This window comes from Psammomys obesus, unplaced genomic scaffold (genome assembly GCF_907164565.1).
Source record: "Psammomys obesus unplaced genomic scaffold, mPsaObe1.curated_primary_1811, whole genome shotgun sequence".
In the NCBI taxonomy this organism is placed as follows: Eukaryota; Metazoa; Chordata; class Mammalia; order Rodentia; family Muridae; genus Psammomys; species Psammomys obesus.
In genome coordinates this window covers 38,949,519-38,970,510 of record NW_026585644.1, presented here as the reverse complement: position 1 = coordinate 38,970,510, position 20,992 = coordinate 38,949,519, and the positions used below count along the sequence as shown (strand labels likewise).

Sequence of the window (20,992 nt, the reverse complement as noted above, 5' to 3'; positions counted from 1 at the left end):
TTAACAACTGGAACTGAAGACCTCTAAAACAGGCCTTCTGGATTTTAAGTCTGGTGGGCAAGCCCTGATCCACTGGCCAGGTACCTGCTTATGTAAGGGGACACACTGCATCCGGGTAGCTACTGCAACCCTCTGTGGCTATTTTCGTGATGCCACGGCACAGCTGAGTGGCTACAACAGAGACCACGTGACCTGAGAAGTCTACAGAATTACTATATCTAGCCATTCAAAGGAAAACATGGCCATCTCTGCACTAATGAACTCCGGTTTGGGAAACACTGTTCAAACTGAAGGTAATGGAGACCACAAACCATGAAGGTGATGAGAACTCTCACTTAGCCTCTCCTCCATGACTGGCTACTCAGTGTGGTCCTTTCTGCAGCAAAGTCAGGAGCTCTTGCTACTGACCAGAGAGCAGACGGGGCTGAGGAGAAGTATCTGTAGCTTCAGAGTCATGTCGGTGTTGAAAAGAAGTTCAGGACAGCTCAGCATGTCGTAGAATGTGGACTGTAATGCGGCAGAAGCCACACAGACAAGCTGTGGGGTGTCAGGGTTCCTTGCTTAAACTCTTACCTGCTGTTTCTGGATTCGTGGGCTTTCTTTGGATCTTGACATTTGTCCTACCCCTTCAACCCCTTTTTTTAGAGTAGGCTTACTGATCTCTAACCCTCATTGTGATGTGATGTTAACATAATCTTGTGGTTGTGGATGCATTCAGGCCTATTTCCTGAAGAGGCTCAGGGCCATGCCTTGTTGATAAAAAAGCAAGGCTACTAAACACAAACATTAGGAATGGGGCAGTGATTATCCTTGGGAAGACCTGTGAAGGGACAACAGGAACCTTCTAGAACTGTCTTGTAGTATGTGACCTCGGAGAGGGGTCATACAAGTACTCGATAATCAGCCTGGCTGGGATGGCAGAAACAGGGCATTCCTAACTCTGCTGGATGATCAGAACACAGCAGCCTTTGAAGGGGTCAAAGGTGTGTCATCTCAGACTCAAGCCGAAGTCACTTGAGGAACTGTTTACTTCTGAACATGATACCTGGCTTGCCTTTTTTTCCTTTACCTAGAAACTGTAAAGATTCTCCATGGATAGAGGGCCTTCACATACTCAAGCTGGAAAACAGCCTTGGTTGGGGAGGTTTGTAGTTGGGGTGGCAGTAAACACGAATTAACAAATTCTTGGAAGTAACTCTAACCTTCCGGTAACTTCTCACCATTCCCCCATCCACCTGTAAGTCTCTCGGGGGATCAACAGAACTTACCATCCTATAGTAATGTTGATAATCCTGTGTCATCCTTCATCCACAACCTTATTGTTCACTGTCTAAAGACCTCAAAGTAGAACGTGCTAGCCACTTCCTTAAATTTATTCTTGTACAGTGAACTCTCCCACCTATGTGGAAATGTAATTAAACTTTGTGCTTTCTCTCTCATTCATCAGCACTTGGATTATTGGATTTGTAGATCTGACTAAAGAGCTCAAAGAAAAGAGAGATGAAAAGAGTATCTTCTCTCCCTAAATGTAAGCAAAGAAGACAAAGCCCCCTGGACTCAGATACCCCAAATACAACTATAAATTCATGGGTGCTATTCCAGGGCCGATACCAAATGGGGGCCTCTGGAAACAGGTGACAGGGCCCAAAAGAAGAAAAGACTTCATAATATTTTTGTAATGATAAAGCATCTCTAGAATCTGAGCCCCAGAGTCCATGGTCGATGAGGATCCAGCACGAGAGAATGTGGTACAGCTGCTTGAGGGAGGCCCATCCCCTGAGAATGAGGGCGGTCCCTGAATTAGCATTTCTCTATTACTATACAGCTAAGTTCCTATCCAGCCAGTCACCCTCTTCCTTCTGAACTGTTGTGCTTTCAAACCTCACTCTTCCCTATTTAAAAGCACAACTGTCTCTTCCATGGACACCGAGTTTGTGTGTGTGTGGTTTCCTCACATAGGGTCCTCTGTCTGTAGGCTTTGGGGCACTTCCTTTCTAGAGGGGACATGATTTCACTCCTGCCTCTCCCATGAAAGCTCTGCTCACAAATCCAGAAGAAGCTGGCATGCATCGCTTCTTACTTAATAAATCCCCTCACAAGCAGATTCTTAAACATCCATTTCTGACCAAGAGAGTACTTTTTTTTTTTTGACCACCCACTCTAAAACACTTGTAAAGATCAACTTGGTGTGGTGAACATTTGTCATTTCCTTGTAGGGAAATGGAACTAGACCATGACTTCATATGAAAAAGAAATGACTGAGCTGTAGCAATTGTAACAATAGGATCATTTTTGTTACTTTAAAGAAAATAAATACAATAGTCCCCCATACAGTACTAATTTTGGAATCTGGTGACTCTTAGCCAGAGCAGCAGGCAATATAACCCAAGGGGACTATGAAGCCAGCCTGCTGGGTCCCACCCAGATATTCTGATGGGTAGGTTTAGACCAAGACCCACAGATACACATTCAGAAAAATTTCACATTTTGAAAACACTGAGTAATCTTGATCCATAGCTTAAGTTGACACGACTGAATGACTGTGCTTACGGTCCTGAATGAAGTAAGGATCTGTCTCTGGGCCATACTGCTCACTGAAGTCCACCAATGCATCTCGTCCATATGGCCGCCGCCGCCCCGTCACGGGGATATTGCACAGCTGGGCATAGTCATCTGAGAGGAAAAGGACACTGTTGGGTTACATCAGACGTGCACACCGCAGTCTCCGAGCAGTGGGCCTGGCATCACATACACCATTCAAAAGCCATCTGGGATGTGCCTGGGGGGTCCTCTATGGGAACTGGGCACACTCGCATGCTGAATACTAGGATCGATCATAAAGTTCTCAAGCCATGACCTAAAAGAGCTGATGATTGGCAAAACCCATCCATGCAGTTTGTGAAAAGCATGTGTCTACAGGGCACAGGAAAAGGGAATCCCTGGCATTCACAGTGCGACTCAACAACATCTTCGAATTCTCAGCTTGAACCCAGCAGCTGCTCCTCTGTGTAAGACTGGATGATTCTCCAGACCCGATGAACAGGACGAAAGCATGTTGGACACCACAGCAAGGATGAGCACAGTAGTGGGGGTAGCAAAGCAGTAAGAAACTAATGATCACACACCACTTGCTCTGCCCTGTGCTGCTGTAAACATTGAATCAACATGCCACTCACTAGAGCATCTGCCACTCTGTCTTATTATCACCTGCATTTCACCAGTGCAGACATGAAAGCACAGAGGTTACATCTCAGCGGGTGTCCAGCGGCCCCAGATCTCAAGTCAGGAACCAGGCTACACAGTGCTGTCTCCAGCATCTCTCCTGGAACACTGGACCTCATTTGCTCTTTGAGTCTGGCTGCCACTTTCAGTAGCCACACCCCCATTCCAAGATGGATTAGGGTAGAACAGTTGGATTCCTAACCTCCACTTCCAACCAACCCATGGGATTTTGGTTCTTCTCCCCTAGGAGAAGCCCTGTGATTTAAATGCATGCCATGATCTCTTTCCTACAATTAATAGCGTTTGTTTGGGAACTTTGGAGAGAAATGCTTCATGTGCTGAATGTGTGAATTACAGAAAATGCATTCTCCAAGCACAGTGTCTAGCAGTTACTGAAAAGTCTGAATTTCCTAGAGGTCAAATACTCCAACAGGATGCTTAGAGGCAGCCAGGTACTAGGCTCCGGACTGGATGGACAATGTCGCTACAATCACCCAACACAACACTTAGCCGAAAGATTCCAGTTTGTTTCTTCTATACACAACTGAAAATACTGAGTCTAGCAAGATGGCTCAGCCTATTAAAGGCCCCTTTGACCAAGCCTGATGACCTCAGTTAAATTCCAGGATCCTACATGGTGGAAGGAGAGAACTGACTCTTGCAAATTGTCCTCTGACCTCCGTGAATGTGCACTGTAGTTCACAGATGCTCCCTGTTTCTCTAAGCAAATAGCTCTAAGGAAATAGCGAGTGTGAGCTGTGAAGGCTTGCTTTCCTCCCTGGGTGGAAGGTGAAGAGCCAAAGCCCATACATTCTGAGAACAGCACCAGGTCTCAGAACCCACTGAGCTATGGGATAGGGTAGGAGTCCCATTGCCCATTGCCCCCAACCCCCTCCTCACGCACAAGTGTCCAGACCCCAGACGTTCCCTACACTTTGCATGAAGCCATTCTGTGAAATGACATAATAGTTTTAGGAAGGAAATCAGAGGGCATGGAGCAAGACTCTTTACCCGAAAACAAAACACAAACAAAAAGCCAAAAACAAAACAAAAACAGCTTCAAATAGAGCACAAACCCTTTGTCAGTTGTGCTTAACATTTGAAAAAGCACTACATGCTTTCCTTTGAGAGCAGAATTGTTCAAACGTCTACAAGTTTTAAGAGCTGAGCTCATCTCTCCTGATTTTTTAAAAATTTATATATATTTGCTGTATATCTCAAAGGGAGGACTTCTTTCGAAAATTTATAGCCAAGCCACAGTGTGATCAAGAGTGGATGTCAAAAAGGAATCAAAGCATATGCTCACTTTGGAAGACATAATCCAGAGACGGCTGAGTATTCCCCTCCGGGACATCTGTCAGCTGTTCGGGAGCCTGAGACGAAAGGTCCAAGGATGTCAAATGACACAGAAAGGGACTGGCCAGTGCTCTTTGGCCTCAGTCCTGGGCTCTCCGCCACAGAGCAATGAGGTGACTAACTCCTGCAAGCGTTCCCCTTCTATCAGGGTCAAAGGAGAGACCTCAGGTGGCTGTGAAGAGGGAAGACAGACAGTGTCTGGAAACAGCTGCCTGAACGCTGCACTTGAACTACAGCTGTGTAGATGTGCATGTGTTATGGTCCACGAAAAAGGAGTTTGGATTAACGTTAAGGATCTAATCAAAGGTACAGAAATTATGGCCAGCCACTGCTGTTATTCCTAAAGAAGCTTCCAGAGTTGACCCAGGCTGGAGAGAGGGCAGTAGAGGGGGAGGGGGATGGTATTTCTGAGACATGCCTCATCTCTCTTTTCCCCTTTCCTGCCATGCACTGCTACTCAGGATTGCAGCCTCGCTGTCTTGAACATATTGCATGCTAAGCTTCAAGACAGTTTTGGTCAGATCTCAGACTATCAAAAATTTCTGTGCACATGCTCTGTCTGGGAGCTGAAGATGCACACCGCTGCTCAACACAAGGACACCACTGCCTTGCAGCTCAGTGTAGACTAGGCTGACCTCCGACTCACAGAGATCCACCTGCCTCTGCTTCCCAATGCTGGAATCAAAGACTCGTGCCGCCACATTCCACATCAATACACGTTTTAACATCAGGGTGACAAAGTTCAGATTCTAGAGAGAGGATGCTATCCAATAAACGATGGGGTGTGCCTGAATAAACTAGGAAGGCCTGGAATAGAGAACAGATTTAGAGATTGGAGTACAGTTCTATTTACACATCTTTCCATGGCACACAAGGGATAGCTCAGGACATTCCAATGAGGCATAGGTAAGTAGATAAGGTGTCATCCTCAGAATCTGAGGAGAACAAATCTCTAGCATGTTCTGGCCTCTGAGCATCTCATTCCCCAAGAGAAACCCACTGTAGCTTGGTCGTGGTTAGCCCTAGGTCTGGCTCACTGCGGGAGTCTAGCTTAAGGGCCATCAGTGAATCAGGGCTGGCTGCAGCATGCAGGCCAAGAATAGCAGATCCCTGAACTATTTCCACAGCTTCCCCAGGAGAACCCACGAGAACGTTGGCTGTTTCTTCCTCCAGCTCACCATGAGCATAAGCACAGCACACTTTGTCCTTAAAGTCTCTTTGCTTTCTAAAACTTTCTCTTCTGATGCACACCAATAACAGCTAATCGTCTAGTCGGCAAGTGCTAGGTGCAGGGCAATGGTTCGATAAGCAGATCCTGAGAGCCCTCCTTTCTAAATCTCCACGGAATGTTTCCATCTGGGGATCCAGCCAAACAGAAAAGCGAAATGAGTGGAAATATTAACACCTTGATGGCTCTCCCCTACTCATGGCATTCCCCACCTCCCCAAGCACACATGCTCAGCTCTAGATCAAAGCTATAAAAGGGACACATGGAGTGGCAGGGGACACCGCCACTAAGTGGTCGAAACGAATCCAGGCCATTGATCACACTAATTTTCCTGGTATGGCAGATTCACACAACAGATGGTAACTGCTTTGATTTCTACTTTAAATGAAAAACATTTTTTTTTAAATTACCCCCCTGGAGCCAGTGGGTCTGGGACCCCTGCTGTCAGACGCAACGGGAAGCACATTACTATATCCTGGCAGAAAATCTCCATTCTTGATGACAGACACATCTGTGGGGCTGGGCTGGACAGTCACATGTCACAGTGCCACCGTGGCATACAAGAAACCAGGAGGCGAAGTTTTTGTTGTTTGAGGCAGATTAAATTCAATTTTTAGAAATGAAGCAGAGGCGAAATTTGGGTTTTCAAACACCAGAGCTGAACATTTAGAGCAATGAAATTTAATCTGTGACTATACAGGAAGAGCAAGGCCCAGGTCTTCCATAGTAAGAAGAGGGGTCACATTCCATTCAGATTTCTCTACCAGGTGTTTTTCCTACAGATTTAAACAAGTGTTATTAATTGATGATGGTGCTATCGGGGAGAGGAGGGAAGTGAGCATTTGCCACAGTGACTGCTTAGCCTAGTCAAATAGAAACTCTTCCTTAACTAAAATGGCCAATGGATGTTTTTCCTTGCAGTGATCATTTTAGACTCTTCCATCCCGTGCTGGTGAAGGAAGGGGACGGAAAGGCCTCAGTCAGCCTACTTAACTAGAACTTAGTAAGACTTAGTAAGACTGCCTTGCGTGCCTGCCTTTTTTAGAGAATAAATTCTCTAAATTAGGGCAGTCAGTCTGCTTCCAGGAAGTTAAAAAGTGTGGAACTATGGTAGGCAATTAGACACACACACTCATCACACACAGATACAGAAGCATATACACCACAACAACCACACACACACCACATGCAGCAAACACACACACAATACACAATATACACACAAATAGGAACGACACATGCACACCACGATACACACACCAGACACACACATGACATACACTCAACACATACACAACACACACACAATGAAACACACACAGCATACACACAACCAGCCACAACACACACATCAAATAAAAAGACCTAGAGTCAACAGGCTCGAAACACTTGGGTTCATGTCCTTATTTCTTTTTGTGTTAGCTCTTGGTCTGTACCTGTTTCCTTGAATTTTGCTTCCCCCATCAATGGAATAAGCTTTGCCCCACTCTTCCTTTTAGCTACATGGAAAGTGATTCATTTGTTGCTGCTTTCATTTCATGCAATCAGAGCTTGAGGATAGCATGAACTTGGTGAGAATTGGATGAACAGCGTAGTGTTTAGGAGAAAGGAAAGGAAGGAAAAAGAGGAGAAACTCTGCATTTCAGACTGTAAGTGAGCAGCAAATGGAGAAAGGTAGATCTCAGAGGGGCAGGGTACCATTGACAGAAAACAGCTGAGGACACACATGTTTATAATCCCAGCACTCTAGAGGCAAAGGCAAGAGGCGCAGTAGTTCAAAGCCACCCTGAGCTCAACACCAAAACCAAAACCAAATTAACTAGACACCCAGAACCAGACAGACAAAGAGGCATTAGCTTAGCAGTGAAGTTTATACACCTTGGTCTACTGCAGAGAGTGTGTGGAGAAAGGGGAGTCAGCAAGCATGCGCCCTGAAGTTCCGGCGAGCCACACCACACACGTCAGCATACAGTCTCATTTAGATTTGTGATTAGCACTTTTCTGTGTCTCACCAGAGCACTACAGTTTATAGCATAACATGTCTAATGCCAGTGGAGGGCTTGGTGTGGAAGTGCTCCACCTGCCAAGCTGCATTCTGTTTGCAGCTGCTCTTCTGGCATCCTAGAAAAAACATTCACTGCACTCCCCAGAGCTTGAGCATCAGGTAAACACTTTGTTCAGCCATAAGCATCTGTGGCTCAAATCCCAGGGAGAGTCATACGCAAGAACATCCATGAGCTCAGCTCCGCCAGGGTCAGCTCCATCATTAGCAGGATTTATGTTTATTGAATTTGCTCGATTTATTAGGTGAAAGAGATCAAATTGCTTAATGTTCAATTAAATTGTACTTGTCGAGGACAGGGAAGTAATGAAGTCTAAAGTCTTGGCAGGGTTTATATTCCATGGGACTCCTGTAAACTGTGATACTTTGAGGAAACTCACAGCCATACACCAATCAAGCCTGCCCACCCCCAGCCTTCCATGAGGGTCAGTCTTCCCATGTAGTCACTCCCCATGTTTCCCATCAGATTGCTGCTAGCTAGCCAGACTAGCTGACAGAAGAGAATGTTGGCTACAAATGCAGTAACATAACTGAATTAATAATTAAAAAAAAATGGAGGTCCCCTCCTAAAACCTGGATTCAAACATTTCTGTTCTTGTAATAGCATTAAGTTCAGCCACACAGAGAAGCCTGAGAAACGTGGCTATATGGAAGGTTCCCCCTAAGTCTCAGTAGTTACGGCTTTGGGAGATACACTAAGGCTTACTTTCAGGCAGTCTCAAAAGAAACAAGGAGTGGGGTTACTTGTGATGGCAGACTAGAGGTAAGGCTTAAGAAGGCAAAGAGGGCACATGGGAGGGATTTTCATGCATTCCTCTTGTAAAGGGGTCTACTTTTGTTTCTCTCACTGTGAGGATGGGTAAGTCATGACATTGTCTTTTTCCGGCTCTAGGAAGTGACAATCAAAAAACCCAACAAATTAAAAGAAACATCCATAAGGAGTGCGTCTGTTTTCCTTCTCTTGATAAAGCAAGTAAGAACTTATTTAGAAAGAGAAACAGAATATATACTTCAGGCTAAAAGGGGGCTTGGGCCTTGTGAATGTACCAAATACCGCTGACATGTCTACTTCAGGGACACTTGCTTTTGTCTTATGTGAATTTTTACCTCAACTATGATCATCATCATCATCATCATGGGAGCTACAACTCAATGCTCAAATGCTTGACCAGCATGCACAAAGTCCTCGGGTCAATCCCCGGTAGTGTATGTATCATATTCTTGTCCTTCTTCTCTCTTGCATGTGAGAGGCCAAAAGTTTAAAATTAGCAGCTATTATTTAAGGCCTGAAACTAGGTGGGTGGAGAAGTCCAGGAATGCCCTGAGGGGAAGGACCACCTTACTGCATTCTTTCCCCACCCACTAGAGATACAGTTGCTAGGAAACTGGCCCATCCCCCTAGGGAGAAACATCAGATCATTAGTGGTCTGGGGACCTTCCTATAGCAAATCAATTAAAAATGTAGCATTTTGAGCAATAGATGCTTGCCAGGCAGGAATCGCCCGTCTTGGGCATGCTGGGAGGGACCAGAATCTTTAAATCACCCAACTAGCCTGGGCACGGGGGTGCTCGGCTCTCACTGCTTCGATGGTTGGGGGTGTGGGCCCAAGCTGCAGCTTGTAATGATTTATAATGTATTTACAGCGGAGTCTGTTTATTCCTGGTCTTTTGGGGTTTGTGAACTGGGCAGAACATTTTGGGGGCTTGTCCCGGGACCCCAAGACTCCAGGAACCTGACCCGGAGGTTTTTATGCGGCTGTAAGTGTCTAAACGTCTCTGTGCACTGTCTGTATGTGCAGTACTTTCTGTTCTCTATTCTGAAAATTCCTTGGGACTCGGGGTGTCAGTATCTGGGTAGCAAGACGTGATCAAGGTGGACGCACTGGTGGTCACAGCTGCTGAAGTTCAGGGGGACGTCCCTAGCTTCATCAGTATTTTGGTGGGTAATCTGTCTAGCCTGTTTTGTTTTCTTTTTGTGTCTGTTGAGAGTAAAATTGTTAGACCTTTGCCAGACACACTTCCAACATGGCCGAGCACGATGACCTTGTACTTCCAGCTCTGGAAGGCCTGGGGTAAGGCATAGTCACCCTGCCACACTGTAAGCTCCAAAAGGCCTGCTCTCACAGGCCCAGACTGCCTGGTCCCAGTGAGCACCTCTTGGTGTCTCCTGGGGCAGCAGCGCCAGTGCCTCCTGCACCCACTGGGGTGTAGCAGCAGGAGGAATCAGTTTTAGCCTTTAGGTGGATGTTGTACCTGCCTCAAGGAGTCAGTTTTGGTCCCGGGAAATTAGCCCAGGAGCAAGCCAGGTTTTTGGTTCGCTTTTGCCGTAGCTTCCTTTCTGTGAGTGTGATTCATTGTCTGTGGTGACTGTTCTCATTTCTTAAGACGGGACTTGAACTGACGACATTATGGGACGGACTTCCTGTAACTTTCCCTGTTTCTCCCAACTCCATCTGCATGAGCCACTTCTGCCAGCAGCGGACCAGAGTGTGCTCTGGGTTGAGAATAAAAAAAAAATGGAGATGTGAATGAAATTGTCAGACTACTTTTGGCCGGCTGGTGGCTGTTTTTTGTCTCAGTATCTCTGTGCAGTATTTGTTTGTGTCTACCTTCTGTTTTCTGTTCTGAAAGGCCTTGAGGTGTCTGTAGGAGCGATAGGACTTGACTGAGTAAACATACTTGAGAGACACAGCCATGGGGTTCAAGAGGAAAAGTCCCTGGTTTTAGAGATTGGATTGTTTTCACTGGTGAATTCTGGTTTTAAAATCTGGTTTTGACTTTTAAAATTATGGTTATGCTTTGTGACTTCTCTTCTACAAAAGGGGTACTTTATTTTGATACTGCAAAAACAGGTTTTAAAAAATGTTTAAATGTTTAAGGCTATAGAACATTTAAAGTTTATCAGGCATTTTAGATAATGATCTTGGATAGTCTAATAGAAAACTTTAAAACAGTTTCTCGATCCTTTGGGAGAGAACAAAAAAACTTTGGTATTTATTTTATTAATTTTACTAAATGAAACCAAGCCATATGGTTTGAGCTAACTGAGAAAACTGCAGTTTTTACAATGTATCTTGTAGAGAGCTGTTTGTTAAGCTGCTTTGTTTATGGAAAAACATGTTTCCACTCTGGTCTTTACCTTGAGGCAGAGAAAAGAGGAAGTTTCACCAACTTCCTTAAAGCTTGTTCTAAGTTCCTTAGAGTTTGTTTATGTGACCTTGGACCATATCTGCTACACGGAAGTAATTTTAGAAAAAGTTTAGCAGTTTCAGAACTTTTTTTTGTATTACTGTAACTTGTTTTTGCTTTGCCTATAAAAATCAAATCATGGATGCTGGGCTCCAGCAGGATCATGTCAGGATGGGAAGGATTTTGATAAGAGTTGTCTAAAAAGCAAGGGAGAGAGCAAGAGATATTAAAAAATATCTTGTCTAAAGTAAGAATGTCTGGTTAAGCCAGAAGAATGAAGCTAGGAACCTAAAGGTATATAGAATGTTGTAAAAAGTTGATGTGTGTATGTTTAAAGAGCTAGAGAGTTAATATGATTTGAGAAAGAACTGTATTTAAAAATATGTTGTATTTCATTTAAAGGGCTGATGATTCTTCATTGCAAAATGTTTTCTTATGCTCTTTTAAGGGGGAAGAATTCTGTCTGATAGGTTTAGTATGGCCAGAATAGTTAGTAAAGTTTAAAATTGTTCTGTACTGTTCTGTTATGCAGTTGGTTCTAAAAATTATTTGATCACAATGTTAAAACTTTTGGTCATGAAAAATTGTAAATGTTTCATAGAACTTGTTGTATCTTGGGAGGTAACAACGCCATCAGCAACACCTAATGGCTGTGTTTGGTATTGTCAGTCATAGTCTGTGCTAACACATGGCTAGCTGCCATGATGGTTCAAGGATAGACAGGGTAGAGCTGTAGTTTTGCTGCCATATTTGTTTAGGACTTCCAGCTGGGTTCAGTTACACGTGGCCAGCCGCTATGCTGGTCCAGAAATAAAGAGGGTGGAGCCATGAGTTTGCAATTATCTTTGTTTAGGTCTGTCAGTTATGTTCAATCCTCTGATTACTGGTAAGTGCAAAGCTTTTGCTGTCCAATTTTAATGCAAGTGGTAGGATCAGCAAGATTTGCTAGCCTTTCTATGAACTGTATCTGATTAAAAGGTTTGCTTTGATTTTAGTTCAGAAAGAGCAGACTTAAAGCTATGCTAATGACTACTGTTGGTTAAGATGTTGAGCTTTATCTAGTATCTTTGTTTAGGTTTTTTTTAAGGTTAAACCTAGGATGGGTAACTATGAAGTTTGCCCATTTGCCTTAAAATATATAGCTCTAAAACTTGCATCTTAGAAATATGCCAGAATTAGAGAGTATAGCATTCTGTTTTATAGGACACAGTTTAGAACAGATGATAAAGACAAAGAGTAACTCAGATATGCTGGCCCTCAAGCTTGTCAGAGACCTGATGAATATGGAATTTTAACATGTGTAAGCTTATTGCGACAGAGTCCCAAAATCCTGGCAGTAGCTCCTCCAAGGTCTCCGAGAAGATTTGGGCACAACAACAGATGACTGCAACTCTGGATTGTGGTATGCTAACCACTGGGCAATACTGCCCCAACTGGCCCACTGCTAGGGCCCAGCCTAAACTGTGGACAAATCCGTGAACATCTGGAGGGCTATTGTTTCATATTTCGAGAGGAAAGGTGAGGTCAATCTCTCATGTTCCTCTTTCCACAGAATCAGTCTCATCTTCTGTGCCTGGCAGGACCACCTCTGTTCAGGATGCCCTGAGACCACAGGAGCCAGGGACACTGCCTAGGTGATGGACTAATTAGTCATCTCTGTCATTTTGATTGGCACATGGATTGGTATATTTATTTAGCTTAGCCTATAATTTATCCTTCTCAGGGCTCTGATCACCTTGACGGCTATGCTAAGCTAATGGTAGCTTTGCAACTAAAGAGCAGACAATTAGATCCACTGTTAGCGCATTGATCAGTTCATTAGCTAGTTAGAACTACTAGGTACTAGATCTCTTATTTAGAAAGAAAAACATGTTTGCCCTGCTCACAGGATTCATGTCAGTTGCCTGTGTCTTAAGATATATAGCTGGATTTAAAAAAAAAAAAGACGGAGCTTATGTAGGGTCTGAGGATATAGAAGTTTAGATCATAAAAATCTAGAGTGTTATTTGGTCTGGAAAAATGTTTCAGGGTTCATAGATGCAAAAAAGATTAGGGAGTCTTAAGTAAATTATTTAAGGCATATAAGTTTAACTTACAATGATATAAAAATAAATTAAAGCATATTAAAAATGGGAGATACTTTAGATTTCTCCTCCCTCTTTGCTACTGTTGTGCTTATGTTATAAAATTTCAGAAGTTCAGAGTTTTGAAATTGATCAGTAGAGTTCTGATAAGTTGATAAGAACACTGACTGCTTATTATTCAGTCACCAGCTTGAGATTTTAATTTCCTTTAGTTGTCTTTTGGAGATAGACTTAAAGGTGCTTCTCATCATTTTAAAAACATCTATTTAATGTGTATATCTGACCCAAAAGTCATAGCTTTTAGTATAGTATTCTTAATATCTGCCATTTCTGAGGTAGACAGGATTTAGGAATATCTTAAACCTATTCCTCCTAGTTGCTTTGTTAGGAAAAATTCAAGCATGTAGGGTTTAGCAGTAAAGCCATTAATGTATTCCTGTCTAAACATACAAAAGGTAGCTGAGCTTCCTTGATGGCTGATTACCAACAGGGCCCACAGTTAAAGTGTTAGAGTTTCAGACTGTGGATACACTTAAGTTGTTTGTAAAGGTTATAAAACAAACAGCTGATACTCAATCAGTGGGATGCAGTTTTACCTGTTACTCTCAGAATGTTATATTGGATTTGCTGAATATATATTTCCTTTAGTGTACCAAAAAATTCATATGAGTTTCAGGATGTGACCTGGATCTGGCATAGCTCAAAAGGATAGCAGATGAGATTTTCCCTGGTCCTTCCCATTTAATAGACAAATTATAACTTCTGTCTCCAGCCTGAATTTGTCTCAGCAGATTTTCACCTGTTTGACTCTGCTCTGGGATAAGCTATGAACTGCAAGCTGAAATCTGGACTTCCTGGAAAATGACATGATTGCTTCCTGCCTCTTCTGGTGGATCAACTAACCAGATGCTTGGGACTGCCCCATTGCACAGCCTTTGACTGGCATTTCAGCCTCCCTAGCCCCTGATGCCAACGGTCCAACTGTCAGCATTGAAGAAGCTCCAGAAAATGGATCTTCACCCAAATCCCACCTAGCAGGCTGAAATGCTAAGTCAAAAGGGGCTCCCTGGCATTAGATATTTATCTTGGGCATATGCTTAGCTGAAATGGAAACTAATATTGCAGCAACTAGGCTAAAAGCCTAGAGAGACACTAGAGAAAAAGGATAATAGTTCTCTTTGGCTTACTACCCCTATATCAACTATGAAGGGACCCCTACTCATTTTGATTTTTATCTTTGGGCCTTGTATTTTCAATTCCTTGATGGCTTTCATAAAGAAATGCTTGAGAGCAATACACTAATAGTACTTAGATCCCATTATAAAAAGGTAAATCTATAGGATACAAGGGGTCATATCTGGAAGACCCAAGATTGGGTCTTCAAATGATCATGGGAAAAGGGAAAATGAGAGACCAAAAGATTAAAAATCAGCAGCTATTATTTAAGGCCTGAACTAGGTGGGTGGAGAAGTCCAGGAATGCCCTGAGGGGAAGGACCACCTTACTGCATTCTTTCCCCACCCACTAGAGATACAGTTGCTAGGAAACTGGCCCATCCCCCTAGGGAGAAACATCAGATCATTAGTGGTCTGGGGACCTTCCTATAGCAAATCAATTAAAAATGTAGCATTTTGAGCAATAGATGCTTGCCAGGCTGGAATCGCCCCTGCCTTGGGCATGCTGGGAGGGACCAGAATCTTTTAATCACCCAACTAGCCTGGGCACAGGGCGCTTGGCTCTCACTGCTTTGGTGGCGGTGGGGGGTGTGGGCCCAAGCTGCAGCTTGTAATGGCTTCTAATAAAAAGAACCTCATGTATTTACAGCGGCGTCTGTCTATTCCTGGTCTTTTGGGGTTCGTGAACTGGGCAGAACACATGCACATATATGTGTGCACACACATTCTAGAGCTCATTTAATCTTTCTATTTCTAACTAGGAGGTAAGGAAACAAGACACCTCCAGGATGCCTCCATGCTTCTATGTGTTTTTCTACTTTTTTACGGAAATAGATTTTTTTTTCCATACAATATATTTTGATTATGGTTCTCCTCCCCTAACACCTCCTAAATCCACCCTACCTCCCCTCCCAGAAAATCCACACTTTTTTCTTCTCTTTATTAAAAAACAAAAATGCACCTAAAAGATAATAGTAAAATAAAACAAAGTAATAAACAGGAATAGGACAAAACAAACAGAAAAAAAGGCTCTCCAAAAAAAAGTACAAGAAATACAGCTTGATGCAGGGACACACACGTTCACATACAGAGAAACCCCATAAAAACATGCAACTGGAAAGCATTGTACAAATGCAAAGAACATTTAAGGTAAAAACAAACAAGGTCAAATTAAATAAACAGAAAAACAAATAAATAGCTCTGCTAAAGCATTAGACAAAGAACTCCTAAAAAATTCTATTGAGTCTGCTGATTCTAAATAGAATGTTTACTGTTAAACCTGGGGACAAAAAGGGAGGAAACTTGTGGGTGCAATCCGAGTTGATAACCACTAGACATTAATGTTACACTAGCTGCCACCTCACCCACACCCACCCCACAAACCTGTCACCAAAGAAAACTGAAGTTGAAAGAGAGGTGGTTTTGTTTGTTTTGAGTTTCAATACAGGGTTTTTCTGTATAACCTTGGCTGTCTTGGACTCACTTTGTAGACCAGGCCGGCCTGGAACTCACAGATATCTGCCAGCCTCTGTCTCCCCGAGTGCTGGGATTAGAGGCCTATGCCACTAACTCGCCTGGCTAACCCAAGTACTATTATTTAATACTAAATGGTTATATGATTATTCATGAACATGTATTCCATTCAGTTATAGGGAATCAGACATCACTGCTTAGCAAAAATCTGAAAATATTTTAAGATCTCTGATTTCATTCTAAACTTTTTTTGTATGTTGCTATATTTTTTTTTATTAATTACACTTTATTCATTTTGTATCCCCCATAAGCCCCTCCCTCCTCCCCTCCCGATCCCACCCTCCCTCCCCTTTCTGCATGCATGCTACTCCCCAAGTCCACTGATAGGGGAGGTTCTCCTCTCCTTTCTGATCTTAGTCTATCAGTTCTCATCAAAAGTGGCTGCATTGTCCTCTACCGTGGCCTGGTAAGGCTGCTCCCCCCTCAGGGGGAGGTGATCAACGAGCAGGCCAATCAGATTATGTCAGAGGCAGGCCCTCTTCCCATTACTATGTAACCTACTTGGACACTGAACTGCCATGGGCTATATCTGTGCAGGGGTTCTAGGTTATCTCCACGAATAGTCCTTGGTTGGAGTATGAGTCTCTGGGAAGTTCCCTGTGTTCAAATTATCTTGTTCTGTTGCTCTCCTTGTGGAGTTCCCGTCCCCTCCAGCTCTTACTATTTCCCACTTCTTACATAAAATTCCATTCACTCTGCCATCAGTTGTCGATCAGGCTCAGCATCTACTTTGATGTATGTTGCTATTTTACGTCACTTTGGAGTGGCTCTCCTCTTCCCCCCAGGCTGTTTACAATCTGTGAATCCTAACAGGGTTCCCTCCAGCAGCGACCTTGTTGGCCATCTTTGGTAGGGACCCTTGTTACCAAGTGAGTGGCATCTTTTAGAGATGAGCAACATGCAACCAATACAGCTGTATGGATTACTCTGCTGGACCCTGAGACTCAAGACTCAAGAGCAAACATTAAAAAAGCACCAGTGTGTCAGGAATCTTCCTTAGCAAGCTACATTTTCTTCTTAAACATTGTTCCTTTCATAAAAGATGGCCAGCAAACAGTTACCTTTCCAAGCTCCACCCTCTGCAAATTCATCCAAACATTAGATTTATTTTTAAAAAATTGCGGTCCATGCATAAGCAGGACCTTATGCATGCTAGACAAGAGTTCCACCACTGAGTCCCAATTCTATCCCCCCCCACCATTTCTGACTGCTTTCTAAAGTCTTTTTAGCCACCTCTCCCCAGTTATAAGGGATAGAATTTGTCTGCTGCAGGAAGGGAAAGTGGATCAACCTTCCCCTACCTGTCATCTACCAAGACTTGTCTGTGCTGGCCAGAGCTTTTAAAAGCCAGTAGCCAGCAGCTCTGCTCTAACCACACTAGTCTTTTTGTTTGTTTGTTTGTTTTTTGTTTTTTGTTTTTTGTTTTTTTACCACAGTAGTCTTGTAAGAGGAAAAAAATAAATAAATGCAACCCTTTCTCAGCCGAAAACCCCAAGCACAGTTTGGGGCTATGGACTTCTCCGTGCTGTGTTCATAGTCATTCTTAGAGCAAACTTCAACTGGCTCCACAGTGAAGGAGAAACAAACAAAAACCAAAACAACAACAACTCCCCTCCCCAGCAACTTGTATGTAAAATATGAGCAAACCCTTCAGCCCAAGTTGGCATTGAATGGAAACGTCTAGAAAACTGGATCTGCTATTTCTGATTTCAAAATGGAAAGCTGAGCCAGCTGAAGTGGCTACTTTTGAGATCAACCAGGCTTCTTGTATCTAGAAACAACATCGCTGGACTTTGAATTGGCTTATTTCATTTCCGTGCCTTCATTTCTGTACTCTGGCTTGCCACCTGGGATATGAGGTTAGTGTGGGTTCTCTCCCTCGAATGCTTAGCATTACCATGTGTAGCCAGCCTTTTGCCGTCACCATAAACAGTGGGGGGAAAAGCATAGATTAAATGTCCACCCCTCATCCACGACATCCAAATATTAAAGTTTCACAAGTGCTCGCATCACGTGTGACCTTCTGCTAATCAACCTCCCCTCCCCCACGGGGATCTGTGATTATGGTAGGAGACGTTGGGTCACTGGCTTCAACCAGTCTTTATCACAGCGTTCAGTCCTCAGTCTAAGCCTAATGCCTTCAAGGGGCAATTCTAGATGGCTTTTTGGATACCTGCTGGTCCTCTACACTGGATACCTGCTGGTCCTCTACACTCTCTTGTCCACACTCTCATTGCTCTGGTTTCAGCAGTTTGGCCTGCTCCTGTTCTATTGGGATCTGTTATTTTTATACAACCCTTACTTTTAGGCAAACTATGCTATTTCTCTGCTAACATGTTTTAAATAAATGGCTACAATATGATCATAACCTGAACGGGCTCACCTTGTCCACGGCTTTTCCACTAAAGCAATCAACCACCAGAGCACAGGTTTTGTTTTTTGTTTTTGTTGCTACATGTCAGAAGAGGGCATCAGATCCCTTTATAGATGGTTTTGAGCTGCCATGTGGGTACTGGGTATTGAACTCAGGACCTCTGGAAGAGCAGCCAATGCTCACAACTGCTGAACCATCTTATCAGTCCCAGAGCACAGCTTTAAAACCACACATTTTGGGATGTTTACAGCATCTCACTCTTCTCTATCATGCCTCATTTTGGCACGTGACCCCACTGTCCTTTGCTTTTGTGCATCTAGCCCAGCAGTTCTCAACCTGTGGGTTTGTGACCTCTTTGCCAAAGCTCTATCTTCAAAAAATTCACATGATTCATAACAGTAGCAAATTCACAGCTATGAAGTAACAACGAAATAGTTTATAGCTGTGGGGAGGAATCACCGCAACATGAGAAGGTATATGAAAGGGTTGCAGCATTAGGAAGGTTGAGAGCCATTGATCTACACCCTTTCCCAGTTCCAATGTCCCTTTCCCATTTCAGAGACAGAGGTCGTGGTGGACCATGAAAGCATTGTCCACTGGGAACCTTCAGCGTGGTGGGGAGGCTCAGGAGGAGACCTCGTTCCCGAGGGGGGCCACAAGCAGTTGGACAGTTTGATTTCTTCTGTCCTATGACTACCTGAAGTGATATAATCAGTGGAAGACTGAGTGATTATGAAAATCAGTACCCATGACAGCCACATGATCCTATTTACCCGGAGACAGTAAGGACACACAGTTTTCTCATGTTGTTTTATAGAATCTGGCTTACAGTTGGCAAGGTGGTTCAGTGGGTAAAGCTGTTTTCTGGAAAGCCTGATGACCCAGGCCCACAAAATAGAAAAGAGAAACCTGATCTCTGTTAGTTGCCCTCTGACCTTTACACACACACACACACACACACACACACACACACACACCTACACACACTGTTGTACACGATTGCACATACACACAGATACACACACAGTAAGTATATGTAATGAAAGATTTTTTAAAAATGGCTTGGACTGCATTCCTTATCAGGCTCTGTAGCTATGCTGCATTTAGAAAATGCCTGCAAAGCCAAATAGATGGAACTAGAAAATACCATCCTGAGTGAGGTAATCTAGACCCAGAAAGACACACATGGTATATACTCACTTATAAGTGGTTATTAGCCATATAGTACAGGATAACCATACTAAATGCACAGAGCCAAAGAAGCTAGGTAACAAGGAGGGCCCAAGGGAGGATGTTTGAATCCCACTAAGAAGGGGAAATAGAAGAGATATCAGAAGTGGATAAAGTGAGAGAACTGGATGGGAGACGGTGTGGGGAGGGGAATGAGGGTGGTGAGAGCAGGGGTGGGTGGTGAGAGGGCTAGAAAAGAGAAGGGGAACTGAGGGAGACATCTCCGGGACAAGCTGGTAACATGCAACAGAGTAGGAAAATATAGGGTGACTCTAGCTGAGACTCCTAGCAGTAGGAAACATGAAGACCAAAGTGGCCACCTCCTAGCTAGGCAGACTTCCAGTGGAGGGAGGGGGCACCAACCCACCCACAAATACTTCAACCCAAACTTTACCCTGCCTACAAAATGTGCAGGGATAAAGACAGAGCAGAGATTGAGGGAATGTCCAAACAATGACTGGCCCAACCCGAGACCCACCCCATAGGAGAGAACCTACCTCTGACGGTATTAAGGAGTGTCTTGCTCTGCTTGCAGTCAAGCCTAGCATATCTGTCCGCCGAGAGGCTCTACCCAGCAGCACATAGAAACATTGAGATCCACAGCCAAACATTAGGCAGAGCTCAGACAGTCTTGTGGAAGGGTTGAGGGAAAGATAGAGAAACCTGCAGGGGATGAGAATTCTACAAGAAGACCTACAGAGCCAACTAACCTAGACCTGTGGAGGCTCACAGAGACTGAACCACTAACCAAAGAGCATACATGGATTGGACCTAGGCCCCTACATGTATGTAGCTAATGGGCAGCTTGGTCTTCATGTGGGTCTGTTGGCAAGTGGAGTGGGGCCTGTCTATGACACAGACTCTGTTACCTGCTTTTGGATCACTTTCCCCTAGCTGGGCTGCCTTGCCTGGTCTCAGTGGAAGAGGATGCACTTAATCCTGATGCAACTTGATGTCTCGGGGTCTGTTTGTATGAAGGAACGGGGCGCAGGGCTGTTTTCTGAGGAGGAGAGGAGGAGGAAAAGGGGAAGAACACGGGAGAGTGGGGCCTGGAGGGAAGGAGGGAGGGGGCTGTGTTCAGGATGTAAAGCGAATAAATAAATAAATTTAATTTAAAAAATGTCTGCATAGTATTTTCCACTGTATAAATACATCACAACTCATCAATCAACTCCAGACACAATCGATACCATTTTTCCATATTAAAAAGTAGTTATGTCCTTAGTCATCAGGGAAATGCAAATCAAAACGACCCTGAGATTCCACCTCACACCCATCAGAATGGCTAAGATAAAAAACTCAAGTGACAATACATGCTGGAGAGGATGTGGAGAAAGGGGAACCCTCCTCCACTGCTGGTGGGAATATAAACTTGTACAACCACTTTGGAAATTAATCTGGCACTTTCTCAGACAATTAGGAATAGAGCTTCCTCAAGATCCAGTTATACCACTTCTAGGCATATACCCAAAAGATGCTCAAATATACAACAAGGACATTTGTTCAACCATGTTCGTAGCAGCTTTGTTTGTAATATCC

At 43.8% G+C, this 20,992-nt stretch overlaps 1 protein-coding gene across 4 annotated transcripts in view; it reads right to left on the bottom strand.

Annotated features, from left to right (window-relative positions):
- The window catches only part of Ltbp1 (latent transforming growth factor beta binding protein 1), a 213,294-nt gene that overhangs the window by 3,113 nt on the left and 189,189 nt on the right, over nucleotides 1-20,992 (bottom strand). For all 4 annotated transcript variants that reach the window (XM_055618275.1, XM_055618284.1, XM_055618293.1 and 1 more), the window contains one exon: nucleotides 2,551-2,673. In XM_055618275.1, the coding sequence (XP_055474250.1) occupies nucleotides 2,551-2,673 (123 nt within the window). The remainder of the gene's footprint in view (nucleotides 1-2,550; nucleotides 2,674-20,992) is intronic.